Source organism: Panthera leo, chromosome A2 (assembly GCF_018350215.1).
Source record: "Panthera leo isolate Ple1 chromosome A2, P.leo_Ple1_pat1.1, whole genome shotgun sequence".
Lineage (NCBI taxonomy): Eukaryota > Metazoa > Chordata > Mammalia > Carnivora > Felidae > Panthera > Panthera leo.
The window spans coordinates 68,758,688-68,778,824 of record NC_056680.1 but is presented as its reverse complement, the minus strand read 5'-3'; the positions used below and the strand labels follow the sequence as shown (position 1 = coordinate 68,778,824).

Below are 20,137 nucleotides of genomic sequence, written 5' to 3'. Positions count from 1 at the left end.
AATTTTTTTTTTAAGTCAGAATCAATCTGGTAGAAAAGCAGTTGACTACCTGCTTTAGCAAATGATTCAAATTCTCTCTCTTACAACTATTAAGTCTGTCACAAACAATTCAGATGTCAACTTAGAAACGTGAAGAGGGGGCGCCTGGATGGCTCAGTCAGTTACGCAGCCGACGCCTGATTTCAGCTCAGGTCATGATCTCACGATTTATGGGATCAAGCCCCTCATGGGGCTCTATGCTGACAGCACGGAGCCTGCCTGAGATTCTCTCTCCCTCTTTCTCTGCTCCTCCCATGCTCGGGCTCACTATCTCTCTCTCCAAATAAATAAACATCAAAAAAAAAAAAAAAAAAGAATTAAAAAGAAAAAGGAATGTGAAGAGTGTACACAGATTTCAGAACTACTTGAGTTCTTTCATGAGCACAGAAGCTGGAGGCTTGTTACCTCTTGCATCTCCCTGATCAAGAGATCAAAAAGTGAATTCAGGTCATTATCACATGATTATTCAAGTGAGATCAAGTGTGTCAAAGGCTCTGAGAAAGCTATAAAGTGCTCTGCAAAATTATGTTCCACTTAACATTCATACACACCCCCCTGTGGTTTCTGTGACCATCATTCAGTTTTGAAGTACTCACAAACCACACTAGACTAAATTCTCACTTCTGGGAACGTGGCAGAATGAACGGGGTGCTGGACTACAGCTCCTTACGGGCAAAGGCTACATTTTCTATGTAGCCCAGCACCCAGCAGCTTTTTAGCATACGGGATGCAGTAAACATTTAATGCAAGCCTACTGAGTGGAACCAAACTGCAAACTCAAAACAAAACATGCACAGAAGATTCTGCCAAATTATACCTATCTACTAAAATAAACCGCCCTGCCATACTGCAAACCTAGTTTGTGGCTGTGCAATAGGACAGGTATAAGAATCAGGGCTCAGAATGCTCGGAGAGCTGGAAGGTTCTGGACACTCCACAAGAGGATCTGCAGTGTGGTGTGTGAAAGTGGGAGCTTTCCTGTAGCATGGGATCGACTTTCTTTTCTCTTTCCCAGGGTTGGTCTGAACCTAGCCCCACAAGAGCCTGACATCGGGAAGTAACAGACAGGGATGGAAGCTGCGGTGACCCTCAAAGACACGGTCTTTCCTCAAAGATTCTGCCCTTGGTTAATACCTGTTACCAGAGGCCTTCCCTACAGGGATTTAGAGATGAATGTAAAGGAGGGGAAGCATGCTACTTTGTTGCTACTCTCTTTTAACCGGATTTGTAAAATAATTAATACCTTAGAGCAAACTGAAGTAGGAGTCATCTCACTTTGAAATTTCTTTTAATGTTTATTTTTGAGAGAGAGTGAGACAGAGTGCGAGCGGGGGAGGGGCCAAGAGAGAGGGGACACAGAATCTGAAGCAGGCTCAAGACTCCGAGCCATCAGAACCTGATGCAGGGATTGAACTCACGAACCATGAGATTGTGACTGGAGCCAACGTCGATGCTTAACTGACTGAACCACCAGGGCACCCCAGAGTCATGTCACTTTTAAAGAGACTATTGTCATGCAGACCAAAACCGAAGAAATGCATTGCCTTGACTGAAATCTGACACCTTCTTTGAGATCCTGAATTTTCTCATAAAATATGAGCTTTTCCTGTAAGTCACCTTCTCTAGGAAGTGACTGTGAGTGTGGTATGTAAAACTTTCATTGCAGTATAACATAAATGTAGAAAAGGGTACGAATCAAAACTGTGCAGATCTATGAATTCTTCACCAAATGAATACATCTGTGTAATCAGTATCTATATCAAAAACATGACATTATCAGCATTCCAGAAGACCCTCATCAAGGGCACCTATAAACTTAATATTAAGGCAGCAAGTTAGGCCAAATAAATGAAAATAAATAAAGAATGAATGTGTATTCGGTGCACACACAAAAACCCAACCATTTGTGATTTGAATAGAATAGAAACATAGCTTATGCAAATTGTCCAAAACCTACAAGAGGGCGTTTGGTTGGTCCAATCAATGAATGACTCCATCTCTCTATCTCACTTTTTCTCTCTCTTTTTCTTTTTTTGTTGTTTCAAGTTTTTATTTAAATTCTAATTAGTCAACATATAGTGTTCTGGTAGTTTCAGGAGTAGAATTTAGTGGTTCATCACTTACCTACAACACCCAGTGCTCATCACAAGTGCCTTCCTTAATACCCATCACCCATCTAGCCCATCCCCCTGCCCACCTCCTCTCCAGCAACCCTCAGTTTGTTCTCTATAGTTAAGAGTCTGTTTTATGGTTTGCCTCTCTCTCTCCGCGCACCCCCCCCCACCATGTCCATCTGTTATGTTTCTTAAATTCCACATAGGAGGAAATCATACGGTATTTGTCTTTCTTTGACTGAATTCTTTTGCTTAGCATAATACATTCTAATTCCATCCACGTCATTGCAAATGGCAAGATTTCATTCTTTTTCACAGCTGAGTAATATTCTAGTGTGTGTGTATGTGTGTGTGTGTGTGTGTGTACCACATCATCTTTATCCATTCATCAATTAATGGACATTTGGACTTTTTCCCATAATTTGGCTATTGTTGGTAATGCTGCCAAAAACATCAGGGTGCATGTATCCCTTCAAATTAATATTATTGTATTTTTTGGGTAAATACCCAGTTGTGCAATTGCTGGGTTGTAAGGTTGTTCTATTTTTCACCTTCTGAAGAAACTCCATACTGTTTTCCTATTTCTGTGTCTCTCTATTTGTCTGCCCGTCTGTCTGCCTACCTAGGCTCTCCCTCTAGCCCTCCTTCCCCTTTCCTCCTCATTCCTGCAGAGCCCCCAAATGTTAAAGGCCAAAAAATTTCATTAAAAAATTAACTTCTAAACAGTATTGTGAAGGCTCTGATTTCTAGAATGTCTTCTCACTAGTTAACGAAAACAGTGAGCGTTTAGCCTAGGTCAATACTAGATAAAGATGCCAAACTAAATATTTAAAACTTTGTATGAAGATGTTACCACTGGGGGGAGGTTAGGGAGAGGGTGCACCGACCTCCCTGTGCCTATTTTGCAACTTCCTGTGAATCTGTAATTCTTTCAAAATAAAAAGCTAGCAACAAAAAGCTTTGGTCTTGCAGCAAACCACTATTCTTATTTATATAACGTGGGCAGTGCTTTGTTTTCAGTATGATTTTTCCAACAACGACAGCAAATTTTAAAACTTTTCTTAACTTCTGTACTAACTTCTAAAAAAGTACTGAGAAGAAATAAGATCAAAATATTAAGTTCAAATACTGACTCTAAAATGTGCTTTGAAAGTGAAGAATTTAATGCCCAAAAACATTATCAAGGGTATGCATGATAGTTAACTTCCTTAATCCTTCCTTCCTAACCCCACATCCCCCATCAACTGCTTTAACACTAAAAAAAAAAAAAAAAAAAAAAAAAAAAAAAAAAATGCTAACCGTAAAGTTAATGTTCAAAGAAAACAAAGTTTGCCTCCCAAGCCTCACGTGTTAAGAGTGATCGTATCTTCTCGTTATGTCTGTCATGTTTTCAAATAGACCGCTCCAAGCATGTCACATCTCCATGACTATGACGTTATGGGTCCAGGGAGCTCAGAGAAAAGTGGCACAAAGGTTGGACCTCCCTTCAACCCATTTGTAGATCAAATCATCTCATAAATCATCTCACTGTTTAAAACTGTGATGCTGCCAGTAGGGCTTCTGAGATAAATGATCATCTTTGAACTGTTAGCTTTTCCATTTTTGGTGTTTCTTGCAGCAAAAGCAATTTATTTTTGCTCGCAGATTTAAAACAACTTTTACAATAACTTGAATAATATACTGCTGGGAGGAAACAGCAAGTCTCTAGCATGTATTAATGCACGACCAGTCCGTCACTTTGCAAAATTTGAAAACGATGATAGATGAGTTGATGTGTTTTCATGGTCCATATAAACACCTGCAGGCCTTGCTATTACGGACATTACAGGACAGCAGCAAAGGACGTTGTGAGGGTGGAGTCCCAGATGAAGGTATCTTGGGTAAGGGCATGCATTGGCTCAAAACCCACTGCCAAGTGCACGAAGCATTCCCTGTGACAGCGTAATTAATTCAGGTCAAATAATAAAAGAGAGAATACAGATTCTATTCTTTTCTCTCTTTAGAAAGCTTAAGTGTTGCTGAAAGGGCCAGGGGCTCCGGGGCGCCTGCCTCCCTCCTTGGGAGGTGGTCCAGGTATCCAGGGGACCACGAAGACATAAAGGCCGGACTGGGTAAGTATGTGTGGCCATGACTGCCACGAGTGCCGTGAAAGGGGAGAGAGGATGGCAGGAAAAAACAGACAAAACAGTAGCCTTCACAGTAGCCATAACAAAAGTCTGAAAGTAAAAACAGCACAGGGATAAACCATTAGGCTGCACATTGTAATGAAGAGCATGTTAAAGGCGCCCTGCAAGGAAACAGTGATCCTCTTCTGAGGGAAAGGAAGGCCCACCATGGAAGGAAACAGGGGTCAAGATGGTTGGGCTCTGGGAGTCCTGAGATAGGAGGTGAGGGGGGCAGGGCGAGCTGAGCCTTCCCCTGCCTGGGTCCTGTGGCCTTTTGAGGGCCCTGAGGGCAGGGCAGACATCTAGGGCAGGGGCAGGCGGCCGCTAAGGGCACAGCCTCCAAGCCGGAGGCCAGGGTCTCCCCTTCCTAGGCAGATGACCTTGGGAGAGTGACACAACCTTTGTAAACCCCAGGTTCCTCACCTACAACAGGGATCATAAGGGTCACGGTGAGGGTTAGAGGTCACAGTGAGAGTCAGCACTTCAAACGGTGATCATATCCACCATTTCTGGAATGTGCTCGGGGACAGAGCCCTGTGCTCCTTCCTCTACATGAATCATCTCATCTCATCCTCTCACCAGCTCTGTCAGATAAGGGCCATTATTACCTCCATTCTCCAGATGAGGAAACCAGGCCTCATGGTAGTTACCCAACTTGGCCAACACCCTGAAACCAAAGGGGTCCTGGGTCCGAGACAGCACCCCTATCTATCATGGCCTGCACCGTCCTATGTGTGTGGAGGAGACAAAGTCTTAATGCATCACCTTTGTCCAAAGAAAAGCACCACATAGAAAGTCTAGACATTTTTTCCTTTGGCATATTGTTTTGTATACTTATGTTTTAGTCCCACGTATACATTTTGGTTTTCCTCCTTCTAAAAAAATTTAACATCAAATAGATGCTAGATTTAAGAAGGTTATTATTGCCTTTTCTGGAGCACCACCAACAAAAACACCCATCAAATGTTAATGATGATTAGTTACATTCTTTAGCCTATCATAACAATGTTCAGATTGGGGAAATTATTCACATACATGATCATTGGACACACTTAGAGCGAGTAGAACTTCACAAACACCCATCTAGGGTAGCCTTTGTTTTAAGAGCAGAGTTATTCCAAGAGCCCTGAACAACTGGCACAGGTGAGTTGGGTTTTGTTAATGTGTATTTATTTATTTTGAGAGAGTGTGCGCATGTACAAGCAGGGGAGGGGCAGAGAGAGCGAGGGAGAGAGAGAATCCCAAGCAGGCTCAGTGCTGTCAGCACAGAGCCCTATGCGGGGCTCCGTCTCACAAACCATGAGATCATGTCCCGAGCTGCCATCAAGAGTTGGACACTTAACCAGCTGAGCCACCCAGGTACCCCACAGGTGGCATTTTGACCTCTGGCTTGGTCACTCCCCTTCACCCCAAAATTGTAGTCAACTCCTGGCTGAGGAAGTGTCCCCTTTTCTTCTCTGAGTCGAGAAACCCCAGAACATTTTTCCCATTTTAAGTAAATGACATACGCATTCCAGTTTATAACCAAGAACAAAAAAATGCAAATGGACGGAGATTCTTCAGGAGAATCAATTCTATGCCAGCAAGTGGGCACATCTAGCTGATAAGCGACCATAAGCATGTGCTGGTAAAATAATACCAACAGGGAGTGCATGCAGTCAGAGTGCCAGACGGAGACACAGCAACCCATGCACACGGCCAGGAGAGCAAGCCGCCACGTATCTCTGGGCTCAGCATGTGCTAACCATAAATGTACCCTTGTCACTCATGTTATGATACACCACCCCCCCTGAAATATTAGAATCAATGTGCATCATACCAGGGTTCTGCTAGCTAACCTCTGAAGGCACAACGGAAGTGTGTGCAGGTGAAGCTCTCCTCGGAGAATGAAACTTCACTGGATCGAACTCTCTTCGAAAGGAAATGCATCCACAGACATACTTTTCCTCCCCCAGAGGTGCACTGAACACTCTGCCCGGCCACACTACGGGGCTTCCTCAGAAACAGACACGGACTTGCTAATTTCACTGTTCTCCCTGCATCTCTAAGAGGACACTGCTGAGTTGACACATGTGATGGCTCATTTCAACATCAGTGGGTATTCACTATCCTCTGTTATTTGTAAAACTACTCTTAAACTTAGCCTAGGCTTTTTATTTATTTATTTATTTATCTATTTATTTATTTATTTATTTATGGCTTAGCAGGACATCTTGTGAACAGGACAAGTGACGATCATAAGATCAGGACTACTGTTATTACACTTCGTGGCACCTAGTGGGTTCTCTTTTAACTGAAAGTCAACCTTGTAAATAGTGTTCAGAAGTCACCCAGCTCGTAAAGCTTCTGCCAGATGATGCCAGATGACAAACCCGCGTTCAGCTTCGGTTACCTATCTGACCAACACTGTGCTTCACCTGTGGCTGGCACCTCCCCTACCTCTTCCCTTATCACCTAGATGAGAGAATGCAAGCCCAGAGGGGAAATAACGTCCAACCTCTTCCCAAAACAAGGTCCAAGGAGGAAAGAAAAAAATCTCCCCAGTTGCAAAAGAAGTGTATACACTATCGGCAACTTTCCTCACCTGGGCACCCCATTTTCACTGGCTTCATTAGCATGGTTTAGGCCCTGACTACCTATTTTCCTGGCTATTGTTTGAACATTCTGTTTTTGCAACTGGGCAACATTATGAACCTGTAGTAGCCACTGCCCAACACTCTAAAAGCCGGTCTTTTCTAGCCAAGACTCTAAGAACCAGACTGTCATGAGGGAAGATGGACTCCAATAACTACCTGGGTCTTGGATCCTTCTGGGACTTTTCCCATTCAATGCGTCCCCTCCAAACCAGGCACAGCGCTGAGATTTGCATGTAAACGAGAGTCCTGAGAAGTCAAAAGTGAAGTGAAAAACGAGCAACTAGTCTGACTCTATGTTGTCCCATTTCAGCAAATTGCTCAACTTTCCGTTCTGCGTTGGCTGGGCAGATTTCTGTTGATTGAAGGTGAAATGGCATAGCTTTTGCCCAAATAACTTTTGCAATGCATAGAGGCCAGTTACGAAGCAAGCCACCCTGAAATCAATACACTAACTGCCTGTTTGCTGCAAGAATTTACTTCTTCAACAAGAGATACATCATCTTTGGCTCTAAAAAAAATCAACATCTTCCCTTCGTGATGTTCTCTAAACCTACACTACATGGATGACAGCTAAGGATCAACTACTGTTTACATATGAGACTTTTTCCTATTCTGCTTTATAATTAAGAAATGTAAATGTGTTGGGGTGGCTGGGTGGCTCAGTTGGTTAAGCATCCAATTCTTTTTTTTTTTTTTAATTTTTTTTTTTCAACGTTTTTATTTATTTTTGGGACAGAGACAGACAGAGCATGAACGGGGGAGGGGCAGAGAGAGAGGGAGACACAGAATCGGAAACAGGCTCCAGGCTCCGAGCCATCAGCCCAGAGCCTGACGTGGGGCTGGAACTCACGGACCGCGAGATCGTGACCTGGCTGAAGTCGGACGCTTAACCGACTGCGCCACCCAGGCGCCCCAAGCATCCAATTCTTGATTTCAGCCCAGGTCATGATTTCACAGTTCATGGGATCGAGCCCCATGTCGGGCTCTATGCTGATAGTGTGGAGCCTGCTTAGGATTTTCTCTCTTCCTCTCTCTCTGCCCCTCACCTGTTCATGCTGCTCTCTCTCTCCCAAAATTAATGAAGGAAGGAAGGAAGGAAGGAAGGAAGGAAGGAAGGAAGGAAAGAAAGAAAGAAAGAAAGAAAGAAAGAAAGAAAGAAAGAAAGAAAGAAAAAGAAACATGTGTTTGAGGGGAAAATCTACTAGAGTGCTGAAAATTTTCCATGATGTTAGAAATAAACAAGAACACAAAAAGTTCTTTCCTTCCTAATGGAGGAAAACACACACTGTATTTTGAAATTTCTTGTGGAAAAGGTATATTGCCATTAATGAGAGACCCATTAAGTGTCACATTCCAAATTCTATTCATTCAAACAATGAAGCACCTCAAAGTGAGAGTTATGACTTCTGTAGTAATTTCTCCTTAAAGTCAATGCTTCCACATATCATCTCGGGCAGAAAACGTTCTTATAAAGGGTCTGATACAGAAAATGAGCAATCCTGGAATACACACAACTTGTTAAGTTTGTCTCTCTTCATAAGAGCTATTTACACACCCTAATGAGTTTAAGCGTGTGCTTCATTTAAATCACATAAATGACTCTACAGATCTGTGTGAGTGAATTACCACATCTTGCCATAGGCACTGCTCACTGACTCAGCTGCTACATCAAGTTGCTTTCTCTCCTTTTTTTAAAATGTGTTTTTAATGTTTCTTCATTTTGAGAGAGAGACAGAGACAGAGACAGAGTGTGAGTGGGGGAGGGGCACAGAGAGAGAGACACAGAATCCGAAGTGGGCTCCAGGCTCCGAACTGTCCACACAGAGCCCGATGTGGGGCTCAAACTCACGAAACGTGAGATCATGACCTGAGCTGAAGTCAGATGCTCAACCAACGGAGTCACCCAGGCGCCTGTCTCTCCTCCTTTTTACTTCAAGTATTTATAGGTCTGGCAAACTTACAGAAGTTTATGACATAACTGCAAAAAGCCACAGTTCTAGTTTCTAAAGTAGATGTTTTCAAGGTGCATAAATGTATTGCCCTGTATCTTATGAAATGGGCAACTACAATACACAGATGAGACTTAACTCTAGGAAAAACTGCTTCACAACAAGAAAAAAGCAGGAAAGTACAACACTGGAGCAGAATATACCAAAATTGGAAGGGGCACTGGGTGTAACACAAGTGTAACAAAAAACTTGAGAATATTTTATGTTAGTCTTTTGACTCACAAATAAGACTCAAAGTGAGAGGAGACATCAAAAACAGAAAAGCAATGGTGTGTTAAAGGTGGAAGAGGGAGACTTTTGGAGACATTTGGTACCGGTGTCAGGAGGCAGTGTTTGTCCCCGCACCTAAATGTTGACCATCCTGGTGATCGTCGGCAAACGGCAGAATTTGAGTCCTTCACCTTCAAAGGTGGATAATTATTCCCACCCTGTGGGGTTGTTAGGAAGCTTGGAGAGATGGATGTTAAGGCATTGGGTAAACTGTAAAGTGCTGTACAAATGCAAGGTGTTATTATGATTATTATGACATCAGTGTTTTGGCATCTAAATTATAGGGACAGCATACTTATTATTTAAATGTTTAAATACATATCTTGCATGCATTTATATTTGCTTTTAATTTCATAGATGTTTCCAGCTGGAAGGCTCCATCAAACAATCTAGTTTAGTTATTTTATGGAAGATGACACCAGGAAGGTAGGTTCTAACCTGTGTTCTCTTCCTATCATAACTAACAACAGATTACAGGGAAAAACACGTGAAGCCATGTCCTCAGAAAAACTCCTTTAGCGATACAATTTTTGAAGGAATGATACATGCATATTCATATTTGTATTAAAAATCATCGTAAACACCGAATGGCTTTGACGTCCTAACTTTTAAAAATTACACAGTATATTTTTCCAGCCGTTTGTCAGGGTTTTTCGTTTATAATCACACGTCAAAGTCTTTCTTTGTGAAGACTTATCCATAACAGCTTGCAAAAAAGAAAGAGAGGAAGGAAGCAGGAAAGGAAGGGAGGGAGGACAGATTAAGGCAATACATTATTCTCACTCATAAATATGCTCCATGCATACAATCTATTAAAGTACCAGGAAATGGAGGCAGAGTTAAAGAAATCAAAAAGTGCTGTAAGGATAAGGTTTCTGATTCTCCATTCACTTTGCAGCAAATCAAAGCCAAGAAAAAGTTCTGAAATTCATCATAGTCAAAAGACCCTTAAAATTAGTATCTTAAAAACCAAACAGGTGGAGTGATAATTCTTCAACAACCACCTTTTATTTTTCTGGCATTCATCTGGATGCAATCAAAAGTCGATGAAATTCGGGGGGGGGGTTCTGGTTTTTTTTTCTTTTCCTGGAAAAGTTACGATAATTTAATTTCTAATGCTATATTAGAATATATTTTTTAAAAAGGACCTTGCAAGTGAATACTAGAACACACCTAAAATAGTTTGTCTAATTTATCTTGCTCAAAACAATGTATCCATCCGCTATGGCTTGCAATATATAAGAATGAATCAGGAGACGCTGTAAATGCAGAGAAGCCATGGATGGTGATGAAATTCCCCTGCAGTTGTCAGGTATTGAATGTTTCCTGGTAAAGAAGCAAAACCAGGTTTTTGATGTTACAAAAAAATCCTGAAACCCTTTCTGAAATCTCATTCACGATGGTAAGAATTTTTCCAGGCGCACACGCCCGCCCTTGAGGATTAGCACAGATTCAATAAATGATTTGTTTTTATTCCAGACTCTAAAATAGCAATAAATTTATGACTATGGGCAAAGAAACTAAAACATGCACAGTTTTTCACATAAAAATGTCAGTGTGTCATATCGGAGAGACTGATGATAGGCACTGCATTGATTTTCTACGAAACCTGGGGTGAAAGGACTTTCAAACAGTTCTAATGGAATCACATGTTAAGAAGACACAACCGCTAAGGGACTCATGACATCACCCAGCACGTGCAGGCCTCCATGTGCAGAGCGGTACACCTTCAGGTATCACCTGTCTGGGTTTCTTTTTTATTATTATCTTTAAATTTTTTTAATGTTTTATTTATTTTTGAGAGAGAGAGACAGGGTGTGAGAGGAGGAAGGGCAGAGAGAGAGGGAGACACCGACTCCTAAGCAGGCTCCGGGCTCTGAGTGGTCAGCACAGAGCCCCACGCGGGGCTTGAACCCACAAACCGCGAGGTCATGACCTGAGCCAAAGTTGGACCCTTAACCGATTAAGCCACCCAGGCACCCGTGTATTTCTGGTTTTAAAATAAAATCCTTCAAAAATGCTCTTAAAACAACTGTGCAGCAAAACGGCCTAGAACCACTTGGATATTTCCTCTTGCATAAAGAGAGGCCTGAGTACCCAAGGTAGCACCAACAGCCACATGTTACCCTTTGTTTCCACATGATCTCTGCAAATAAACAGGTCAATTTGTGCAATTCATCAACAATGAATCAGGACACAGATGTCTTCAAACTTACAAGTGGCAGGAGCTCAATTAATCTGAGAGACGTTTTCTGATTCAGTGTGATTCAATGGGTATTTACTAAATGTCTAGAATTACCCAGACTTTTGTTTCTTTTCTCCCTTTGCTCTCTGTGGTAGGAGTCAAATAAAGAATGTAAAGTAATCATTTTTCTTATTCATAACAAGTTTTAGGGGCCAAGTCATGCTACTGGGAAGAATGTTAAAACTATCAACTATAATCCAGATTCTAGTTCAATTCTTCACATCCGGCCATAAGTTTTTTAAAAACTGCCATTTTCATTTTTAAATGTAAAATGTGCTACCTCTCAGGCACTTTACTTTTGACATTGTAAGTTTCCTCATGGTTGTTTAGAAACATAAAGCAGGAGGGGCGCCTGGGTGGCTCAGTTGGCTGAGCGTCTGACCTCGGCTCAGGTCATGATCTCCCAGTTCGTGAGTTCGAGCCCTGCGTCCGGCTCTGGCTGATGGCTAGGAGCCTGGAGCCTGCTTCAAATGTTATGTCTCCCTCTCTCTCTCTGCTCCTCCCCTGCTCACGCTTGGTCTCTCTCTTCTTCAAAAATAAATAAAAATATTAAAAAAAAAAAAAAATTAAAAAAAAAAAAAAAAAAGAAACATAAAGCAGGAAATTCCAAAACTTTAGCCGGAGCTCTAATAAGACACTCACGTTTAGAAAATGACCAGTGATGGGCTTGCTGATGGATCGCCAAGTGCACAAACTGCCCGTCTGCTTTTCCCTTTGCCTGGAGACGGGCAAAATCTCATCGTTGAGATCCAGCTAAATGTTCTCTTTCTGAGAAACCTCCCCCGCCACAGAAATAGAATTAACCCCATTTTGGGGGCTCACACTGAAATCCCAAATCACATTTCTTATGAGATGTTGCATTACAATAGGTTCTCCCTGTTCAGCCCTTCCAAATGTGAGTGCTTCAAAGACAAGCCGTTATCCTATTCCCTTCAAACTTCCAGAACCCAGCATGAGGTCTGCGTGTAGTGTCTGTGGTTCTGGAACTGGCATGTGTCAGTGTCCCTGGGAGGGCTCGTGTTCTAGTATCCTGTTCAGAGGTCCAGGTAAGGGATCCAAGAATGTGCATTTCTATCAGCTTTTTCAAAGTTTCTTGGGTAACACACTCTGGGAGCCACTGCAATAGACTTTTCGAGAATTCGTGAGAAAAAAAAAAATCAACTTCGAGATGATTTACTAATGAAATATAATACTGTTCCTGGATCTTGAGGAAGCTCAGGCAGTGAGTCTGAGAACAAAGACAAAACTTCTTCCCTGCCAGAAGTGAAACACACTACTTAATGCACTCATCGGGATCACCTAGGAAATTTTTAAAAACACGTATGCTGGCACTCCTTCCCCCGGAAGTCTAGGGTGCTATGAGGCACACTCTTTTTCATCCTCCTCCTTTGATTCTAAGGTACATTCAAGGTTCAAAAGCTACTGCTTAAAAAAAAAAAAGGAAAAAAGTCACCTCTAGTCTTTTCAGTTCAGTCCCTAACGCACACACCAAGTAGTCTGATGCTGCCTTAGATAGAACTGGGGGATACCCATCTAAGGATATGCAGTATCACACAAATAGGAATCCCAATGTACTTACACGCATAATATATTACTTATCAGTTGCTGATAACTGCAACTAATTGGGCTGGTAACCACAGCAGCCTAATGAAGAAAGAAACTAGTAATCCAGAAGAACCCAGCCTGACTCAAAACAGATGGAGACAGTGAGCCTGAGACAGGCTGGAGGCGGGCTGTGTTATGGCCAAAGACAATGCCTGCAATTGAAACATCTAATAAAACACAATTCAAGGCCAAGCTGCTCTCCTGGGCTCCAGACCTGTATACTCTACTGCCCCCTGGATTTTTCCATCTGAGCCCTTCACATCCCCCTGGCTGACTCTACTCCCTACCCCACCCCCCCAACCCCTAGAGCATTCAGAACCTGTGAATGGCTACAGTGTTTACCCTGCCTTCCAAGTGAGAACACTGTGTGTCACCTGGGATTCCATGTTCCTTGCACTGGTTATACATTAACTGCCTCCAGGTCAGCCTGAGTCATTTTTTCTGCATCCTCGCTACTCCCTCTTCTGTATCTCTCCTGGCCCACATCTTCTGTATCTCTCCTGGCCCACAGGAATCACCTATCTCCCCATTTTTCACTGCAATCCACTCCCCATGCTGCTGATAGAGTCCTCGTTCTTAAACCTCAAAGCCATCATGTGGGTTCTCAGCTGAGAACTCCCCAGTGAGCTCCCCTTCACAGGGGAGGACGGCAAAGCCCTTATGAACTGGAGCCTCCCCATCTCCCCCTTCTCTTCCCAGTGCACTAAATAACCAGTGCTCCTCAGACCTTTGCTACTACTGGCACTACTCTTGGGATGCCTTCCGACCATATTCTCCAGGGAAATACCTACAGCTCTCTGCAGGCTCAGATGAGTACACCCTTCCGTTGGGGGATATTCCCCTCTGCAGGTAGAATTAAAAGCAAAGACTAACACCAGAAGAATTTATCATCTTGTACAGAACCCTACCATTGCTTCTTTGATGCTGTTCTACACTTGTCATCTATAGATTCCTCCTTCCCGAACTGACTTCCAGATACTTAAGGGCAAGTGCTAACTCCGATTCATTCCTAAATCTCAAAATGTGGATAGAAGAGTGTGAACTGCTCACTGTAGCTCAAACACAAAGGGGGTGGGGGGAGGAAATAAAGCAAATAAGAGCCTAAGTTGTAATAGGTAGCAATACTCGCCCTTATACTCAGAGGACAAACAATAGCGGTGAACTTAGGTAATTATTTCTACTAAATCAGGGCCAGGTGTGCTGGCCCACCAGCATGGGCTAGAACTTGGAGCGAAGAGGGAAATTCGATCCCCCTGTGTTAGCTTTCACGTACTACTTTCCGAAGCAAGCTGCTGAAATTTGGTAGGAGTAAAATTTATTTTAAGCGTATGCAATTCACAGATGCTTAGTCAAGAGGGCCAGTCAGGCATTTGATATTATACTTCAGGGCCTTCAGAGATTAAAATGTCAAATCCAGCACTTAGCTTCTAACAGGGCTAAGTAAACAAGCCACCACTGCTCACTGGCCCTAGATATCCCTCCTGCTCCCAGCTGGCTCAGGGAACTTTCTAGACAACTGAATTCAGTGTGTCTATCTAAATGTGTAGGAAGGAGGCCGTACCTAACGACTCTGAAAAAGTGAAAATTTCAGTCAAACCGGTTATTTGACGTAAGACTGGATCCTTGCCCAAATTCAAACTAACCTGCTCATGGCCATGAGCTGGATGGCAGACTCAGATGTTGTGCAAAGAGCAACTGTGGGAATTGTCTTAGAAAAGACAACCTTTTAGGAGGAAAATGAAAAGGAAGGAATGAGCAGAAGTGCTGATGTCGAATAGGAATGGCCCACAAGAACAAGATTGATAGTCTATTCCATGTGTGTTGATGGTGTGAGAATAAACCAGTAATAACTGAGGCCAAAAATGTCTTTTGTGACAATTTCAAATGTCCAAAAGTGACAGAAGGTAACAAAATGAAAGTAGTTCAGTACAGATCAGAGGAGCAGACTCTAGTTTTGAAACTGTGTACATGGAAACGATGCATGGGTGAACCATATTCTAGAATTTGGAGCTTTTCTCAAAACATACCTCTATTACTAAAAACCTAACTTTAAATAAGCCCGTTTCAACTGTACTAAGTCCAAATTAAAACACACATAAACACACGACTTTCACAGCAAGCTACATGGCAAGGGCCAAACGATTTCCCAGGTGCGTCCTTCAACAAGCCGCACGTCCCCAACATTCTGATCCCATCCTAATCTCGGGACCTGGGGCACCAGGGTAGGGCTATCTTCTCTTAACATCCATAATCACCAACTTAATATTAGAGTTGGCTCGGACCTCCTGTCAGTAAAGTTTCAGACTAGCTGCTGGCCCTGGAACTTAGATCAAAGGGAAAAAAGAAAAAAAAAAAAGTACTTTCTTTTTAAACAGGGCGGAATCCTTCATCTTTTACTGACACTACCTCTAAAAACATTTCAAAACATGTTAGTGCTGTCACGCGGACCAAGTCTAATTATGTAGCACAGTGGATTCTGGCCATCGGTTTCTTCAAACTTGAGAATGAGTTTTTGAAAAATTATAGACTGAAACTAAATAGATAGAGCCAGAAATAATGGTCAAAACCTACTGGAGCTCAACCAGTTACTGCCAGACAGAGCTACCCACGGCTGTGAATGTATGATAGACACACAGACCCCTGGTCTCCTTTTCGGATTTGAAAAGCAATTTCCAAATACAGATCTTTCTTGACTTATAATGGAGTTATGTCACCATAAATTAGAAACATTAGTTGAAATGCTTTTATCATACCTAACATCGTAGCTTAGCCTAACCTACCTCAAACGTGCTCAGGACACTTAGCCTACGGGTGGGTAAAGTCCTGGAACACAAAGCCCCTGTTTTATATGAAGTGTTGAATGTCTCATGTATCACGGGACAGGACTGTACCACATATCACTAGCCCGGGAAAAAAAAAAAACAACAAAAAACCCAAGTTTAAAATTCCAAGTCCCGTTTCTACTTCACGTGCATCGATTTCACACCCTCATAAAAAAAAACAAAAAAAAACAAAAAAAAACAAAAAAAAAAAAACTGTGAGTCGAGCCATCGAAAATCGGGGACCATCTGTACTTAATTAGGGACTTAAAGAATCACACTGTGGAAGCAACAGTAGAAACTATTAAAATCACCCCTGCCCCTTTTAGCCCATAATGTCTGGTACACTCTATACACTCAATAAACACTTCTTGAATTCAGAAATGAGGACTCAGGAGCCTGGAGCTGGTCGGTGACATGTCCACCTTGACTCAGAGCTGCAAGGAGAAGGCAGGTGTCCTGGCTTCAGGCCAGGACTGAACTGAACTTCCTCACATCTGAACTCCTTAGAGAAAGGCGGGGAGTGGATCCTCACTTGGGATACAATTCAAAATACCACCCAGCGTCTCTTCCAGAGCGACACCTCTACCGTTCCATCCCCCAAGCGATCTCCAACCTCGCCACTGCTCTGGTGCCTGAGCTGCCTCCACAACAGGCAAGCAGAGCGACTACTGAGTACATAAGCAAGAGTCTAGACCACCGCACAGGCCGATGTTTGTTCCAAGTTTCACACAGAGTCCAATCCTAAAACGCGCCCGTTCCTGTGCTTTTCCTCCCTGCTCCCAGCATCTGACATGAGACGTTCACACACACCTGACCTGGCTCTCCCAGGTTTCACACAAGGCAGTGCAGCTCAGTTAGGTGGTTGGGGGAGGGCAAGAGGGTGAGAAGGCCCAAGTTCGAATCCTGGTTCATTCCTACTAAATGTGGAAGTCGCTTTATTTCTCTGTACCTCAGTTTCCCCTTTTATAAACAGAATACCCGCCACATATGCTTAACGTAGGGAATAAAAGGACACTTTAAAACAGTGTTTGACAGTAGCAGGTGCAGTGAGAACAGAAGATAACCATCTTAGACCGAACAAGTCTCTCTAAAATGAGCAAATTTTCCTGCACAACACTGACTGAATTTGATACGGGTCTTTAATACCTTTTGTAAAAATGTTTCATTTTATATTTTTAATGATTTGCCCTTTGAAATGGGTGTTTTAATGTTACTTTAACAGAATGACATTTGTCCGCCTACTCTCACAATTTTATTCAGGAGCATTCTGTTTTAAGTGGATACGGGACAGTCAAATGAAGTGGTATTTATATTTTTCTCAGAAACAAATCTCCAAGCACTAATAGCAGTGTTCAAAGGGGTAACAAACAGCAAAGCGCTGTGAACATTTCAAGTAAAAAAAAAAAAAAAAAAAAAAAGTGATGCTTTGGAGGCCTTCCAAGAGTCCATTTAAAATTTAAAAAAGGAGGGGTCTCCTGTGGCAGAGAGGGAGAGATACCACCTGCCTAAGAGGACCCAATTGCCAGCTGATTCAGGAGCAGGACCACAGCCCCCAGGGCTCATAGCAAAGTTGGAGAGGGAGCCCTTCAGACTCCTTAGAGGACAGAAAGCTTGCCACCAGCTCGCTCAGTGAAAAGACTAATCCCTGATTACTGAAATCACCGCCCCCCACTCCTTTTTCCTATATTCTGCAAGACTGTTAAAACTCCAGACATTTAAAAAGAGTTCCTTACATTGGCAGGTAATCTTTCCATACACTTTACCAGCTTCTCCTCTATGCCAGTGATTTCCAAACCTGGCCACCCCACAGAATCACCAGAGGTGCTTTTCTAACTCCTGAACACCCAGATTTCATCCCAGATCAATGAAATCAGAACGTCTGCGGGTGGCAGCCAGACATCAATTTTCGTTTTGTTTTGTTTGGTTAAAATCCCAGGTGATTTTAACGTGCAACAAAGTTTGGGGAACCACTGGTCTATGCCTTACCGCTCCCCTAACAAACTCACTCAGCTCCAGCCCCGACTCCCTATGCCAATGACATCAACAGCAAGTACAGACCTGACTCTTGGAACCCGGGTTGCTTGATTTTGAAATTGTGTAATTAAACCTTCTGAGGCATGTTTCTCATGTCAAGTGGGTTTATGGTCGGTAGTCACGAAGCCAGACTCGCTCATGTTTGGTCTGGACATTTGGCACACATGAACCATGGACATCAATTCCACCACCACCCCCCTCCCGCTTTTTTAAATTATGTTTAATATTTTAGTTGGCCCAATGTCAAATTCTTCAAAAAGCTAAAAGAAACATCCCAAAGAGAAAATCTCGGGATTTTGATTAGGAAAGTTTGCTGTGAGCCTTATTTTGAAAAACCGTGGGGACCTGACCAGGATGGGTCCCGCCCCTAGGAAGTCCCGGCAGCAGGACCCAGCTGTCCCGCGGCTGCTGGCCCCACCTCCGGGTCCGGCTCCACAGCAAAGCCGGCAACCAAAGGGCTGCAGGTGGGGACGAATCTCAGGAGTTCCCGTGAAGCGACGAGTTCACAAAAGCCCGTGGGCCCGAGGGGCGTGGATGCCTGGGAGGGAGCCCTGGGCTGTCGCGGAGCCTGACCGATAGGAGGACCCACAGCAGGGCGAGCGTCGGGGGTCTGCGCCCACGGGGTGGGTCCGACCCCACCCCCTTTTTGCCTAAGAGGAAACGAAGCCCCCGGTTCCCTGTAGCCACAGGTTGAGGCAGACACGAGACGCTCAGGCGTCTCACTCAGGTCAGGGCTGCAGCACCACACCTAGGAAAAGAGCTTGCAGGGTCCTGCGACGTGGGCCTGGCAACGCTGGCAAGGCCAGGGCCGGCGGGGTGGCTTAAGTGCGAGACGCGGGTGTAGGCAAGATGTGAGGTGGGTCTGCTCGGGAAACCGCCCGTCCTAGGAGGTCCGAGAGGGGTGCGATGGATTCCCGGGGGCTGTTCCCCAGCTTCCCTAACACACCCCCCGACCGGGCGCGCGCCCCCCGGCCCGCCCCCCCCCCCGGAGGACAGCGCGGGGCGCACGTGCGGGAACGCGAGCCGGCACCGCGGGAACCAGAGCCGCCCCGCGCCAAGTGTGTGCGCTCGGACGCGGAGCCCGCGCGGGAGGCCAAGGAAGTGAGGACAGAAAGTTGCGAGCGCTCCGGGCCGCCGAGCTCCGGCCCGCGGCTCCCACACCCCGCCCGCAGCCCCGCTGCCCCGCGCAGGGAGCCTCGGGTCCCGGGCCGCCTCTGCCTCGCCCAGCCCAGAAACGAAACGTCCAGTTCCTCCCACGGTCCCGGCCAGCAGCGCAGCTGATCCTCAAGGAAACAGGAAAGGAGGGGCGGGCGGCGCGGGACGCCGAGCCGGTGCGGCGGGTGCGGGCCGGGCCGGCTGCGGCTCGGGGCCGGCGGGACTCGCCCTTACCTTTCTTCTCCTCCAGCGCCGGACTCGCCTGGAAGTGCGCAGCCAGCAGCAGCAGGAGCGCGGCTCCCGCGGTCCCGGAGGGTCGCATCGCTGCCCCCCTGCTCCGGCTCCGGGTCTCCGCAGTGAGTCGCGAGCGAGTCGGACGGCCGTGCGTGGCGAGGCGAGACTCGGGTGGACGCGGAGGTGGCCTGTCGTCCGGTCTGCGAGGCGGTGGCCGCCGGGGCTCGCTCGGGACCAGCTCGGCACCCGCTCGGACTCGGGCCGCTTTGGCCGCGGGCGTGCACACCGTGCCGGGGGCGGAGGCTGCTGCCGCGGCGCTGCGCCGGGGGCTGCCCAGACGTCTAGCTCGCGGGGGCGGGGGCCGGGGAGGCTGGGCTGGAAGGAGGAGGGACCAGGCGGAGGAGGAGGGATCGGGAGGAGCAGAGGAGGAGCAGAAAGCGCGGAGAAGGGAGGAAGAACCGGCAGTTTGGACCTCGGGCGGGCGGCGACTAGAGGTGGCGGACAGCGGTGGCCCGCGTGGGGTCCAAGCGCTCGGGGCAGGGCTGGGGTGGCGGCAGGAGGCGGTGTCCGGGAGCCGAGCGGGTGCCCTCAGGACGTTCCCTGCGCTGTCCCTCAGGACCCGGTGCTCGCGGACTCAAGCAGTTACTCAGTGACCCAGCCTCCGTGGAGCCAAATTTGTACCAGGGTTCCCATTTCCGCCTTTCGTCCCTCCAACCTGCGGAGCAAACTTGTACCAGCTCCGGGGCAAACTGGCCGAGCCTTAGGCCCAAGACCGGGTAACGGCAGAAATGGAAACCCATCCCTTTATT

At 45.3% G+C, this 20,137-nt stretch overlaps 1 protein-coding gene across 2 annotated transcripts in view; it reads right to left on the bottom strand.

Annotated features, from left to right (window-relative positions):
* EGFR (epidermal growth factor receptor) overlaps positions 1-19,573 on the bottom strand; it is a 207,163-nt gene extending 187,590 nt beyond the window's left edge. For both annotated transcript variants that reach the window (XM_042914127.1, XM_042914132.1), the window contains exon 1: positions 19,329-19,573. In XM_042914127.1, coding sequence (XP_042770061.1) covers positions 19,329-19,416 — 88 coding nt within the window. In that variant the 5' untranslated portion in view covers positions 19,417-19,573. The remainder of the gene's footprint in view (positions 1-19,328) is intronic.
* Positions 19,574-20,137: the final 564 nt, after the last annotated feature.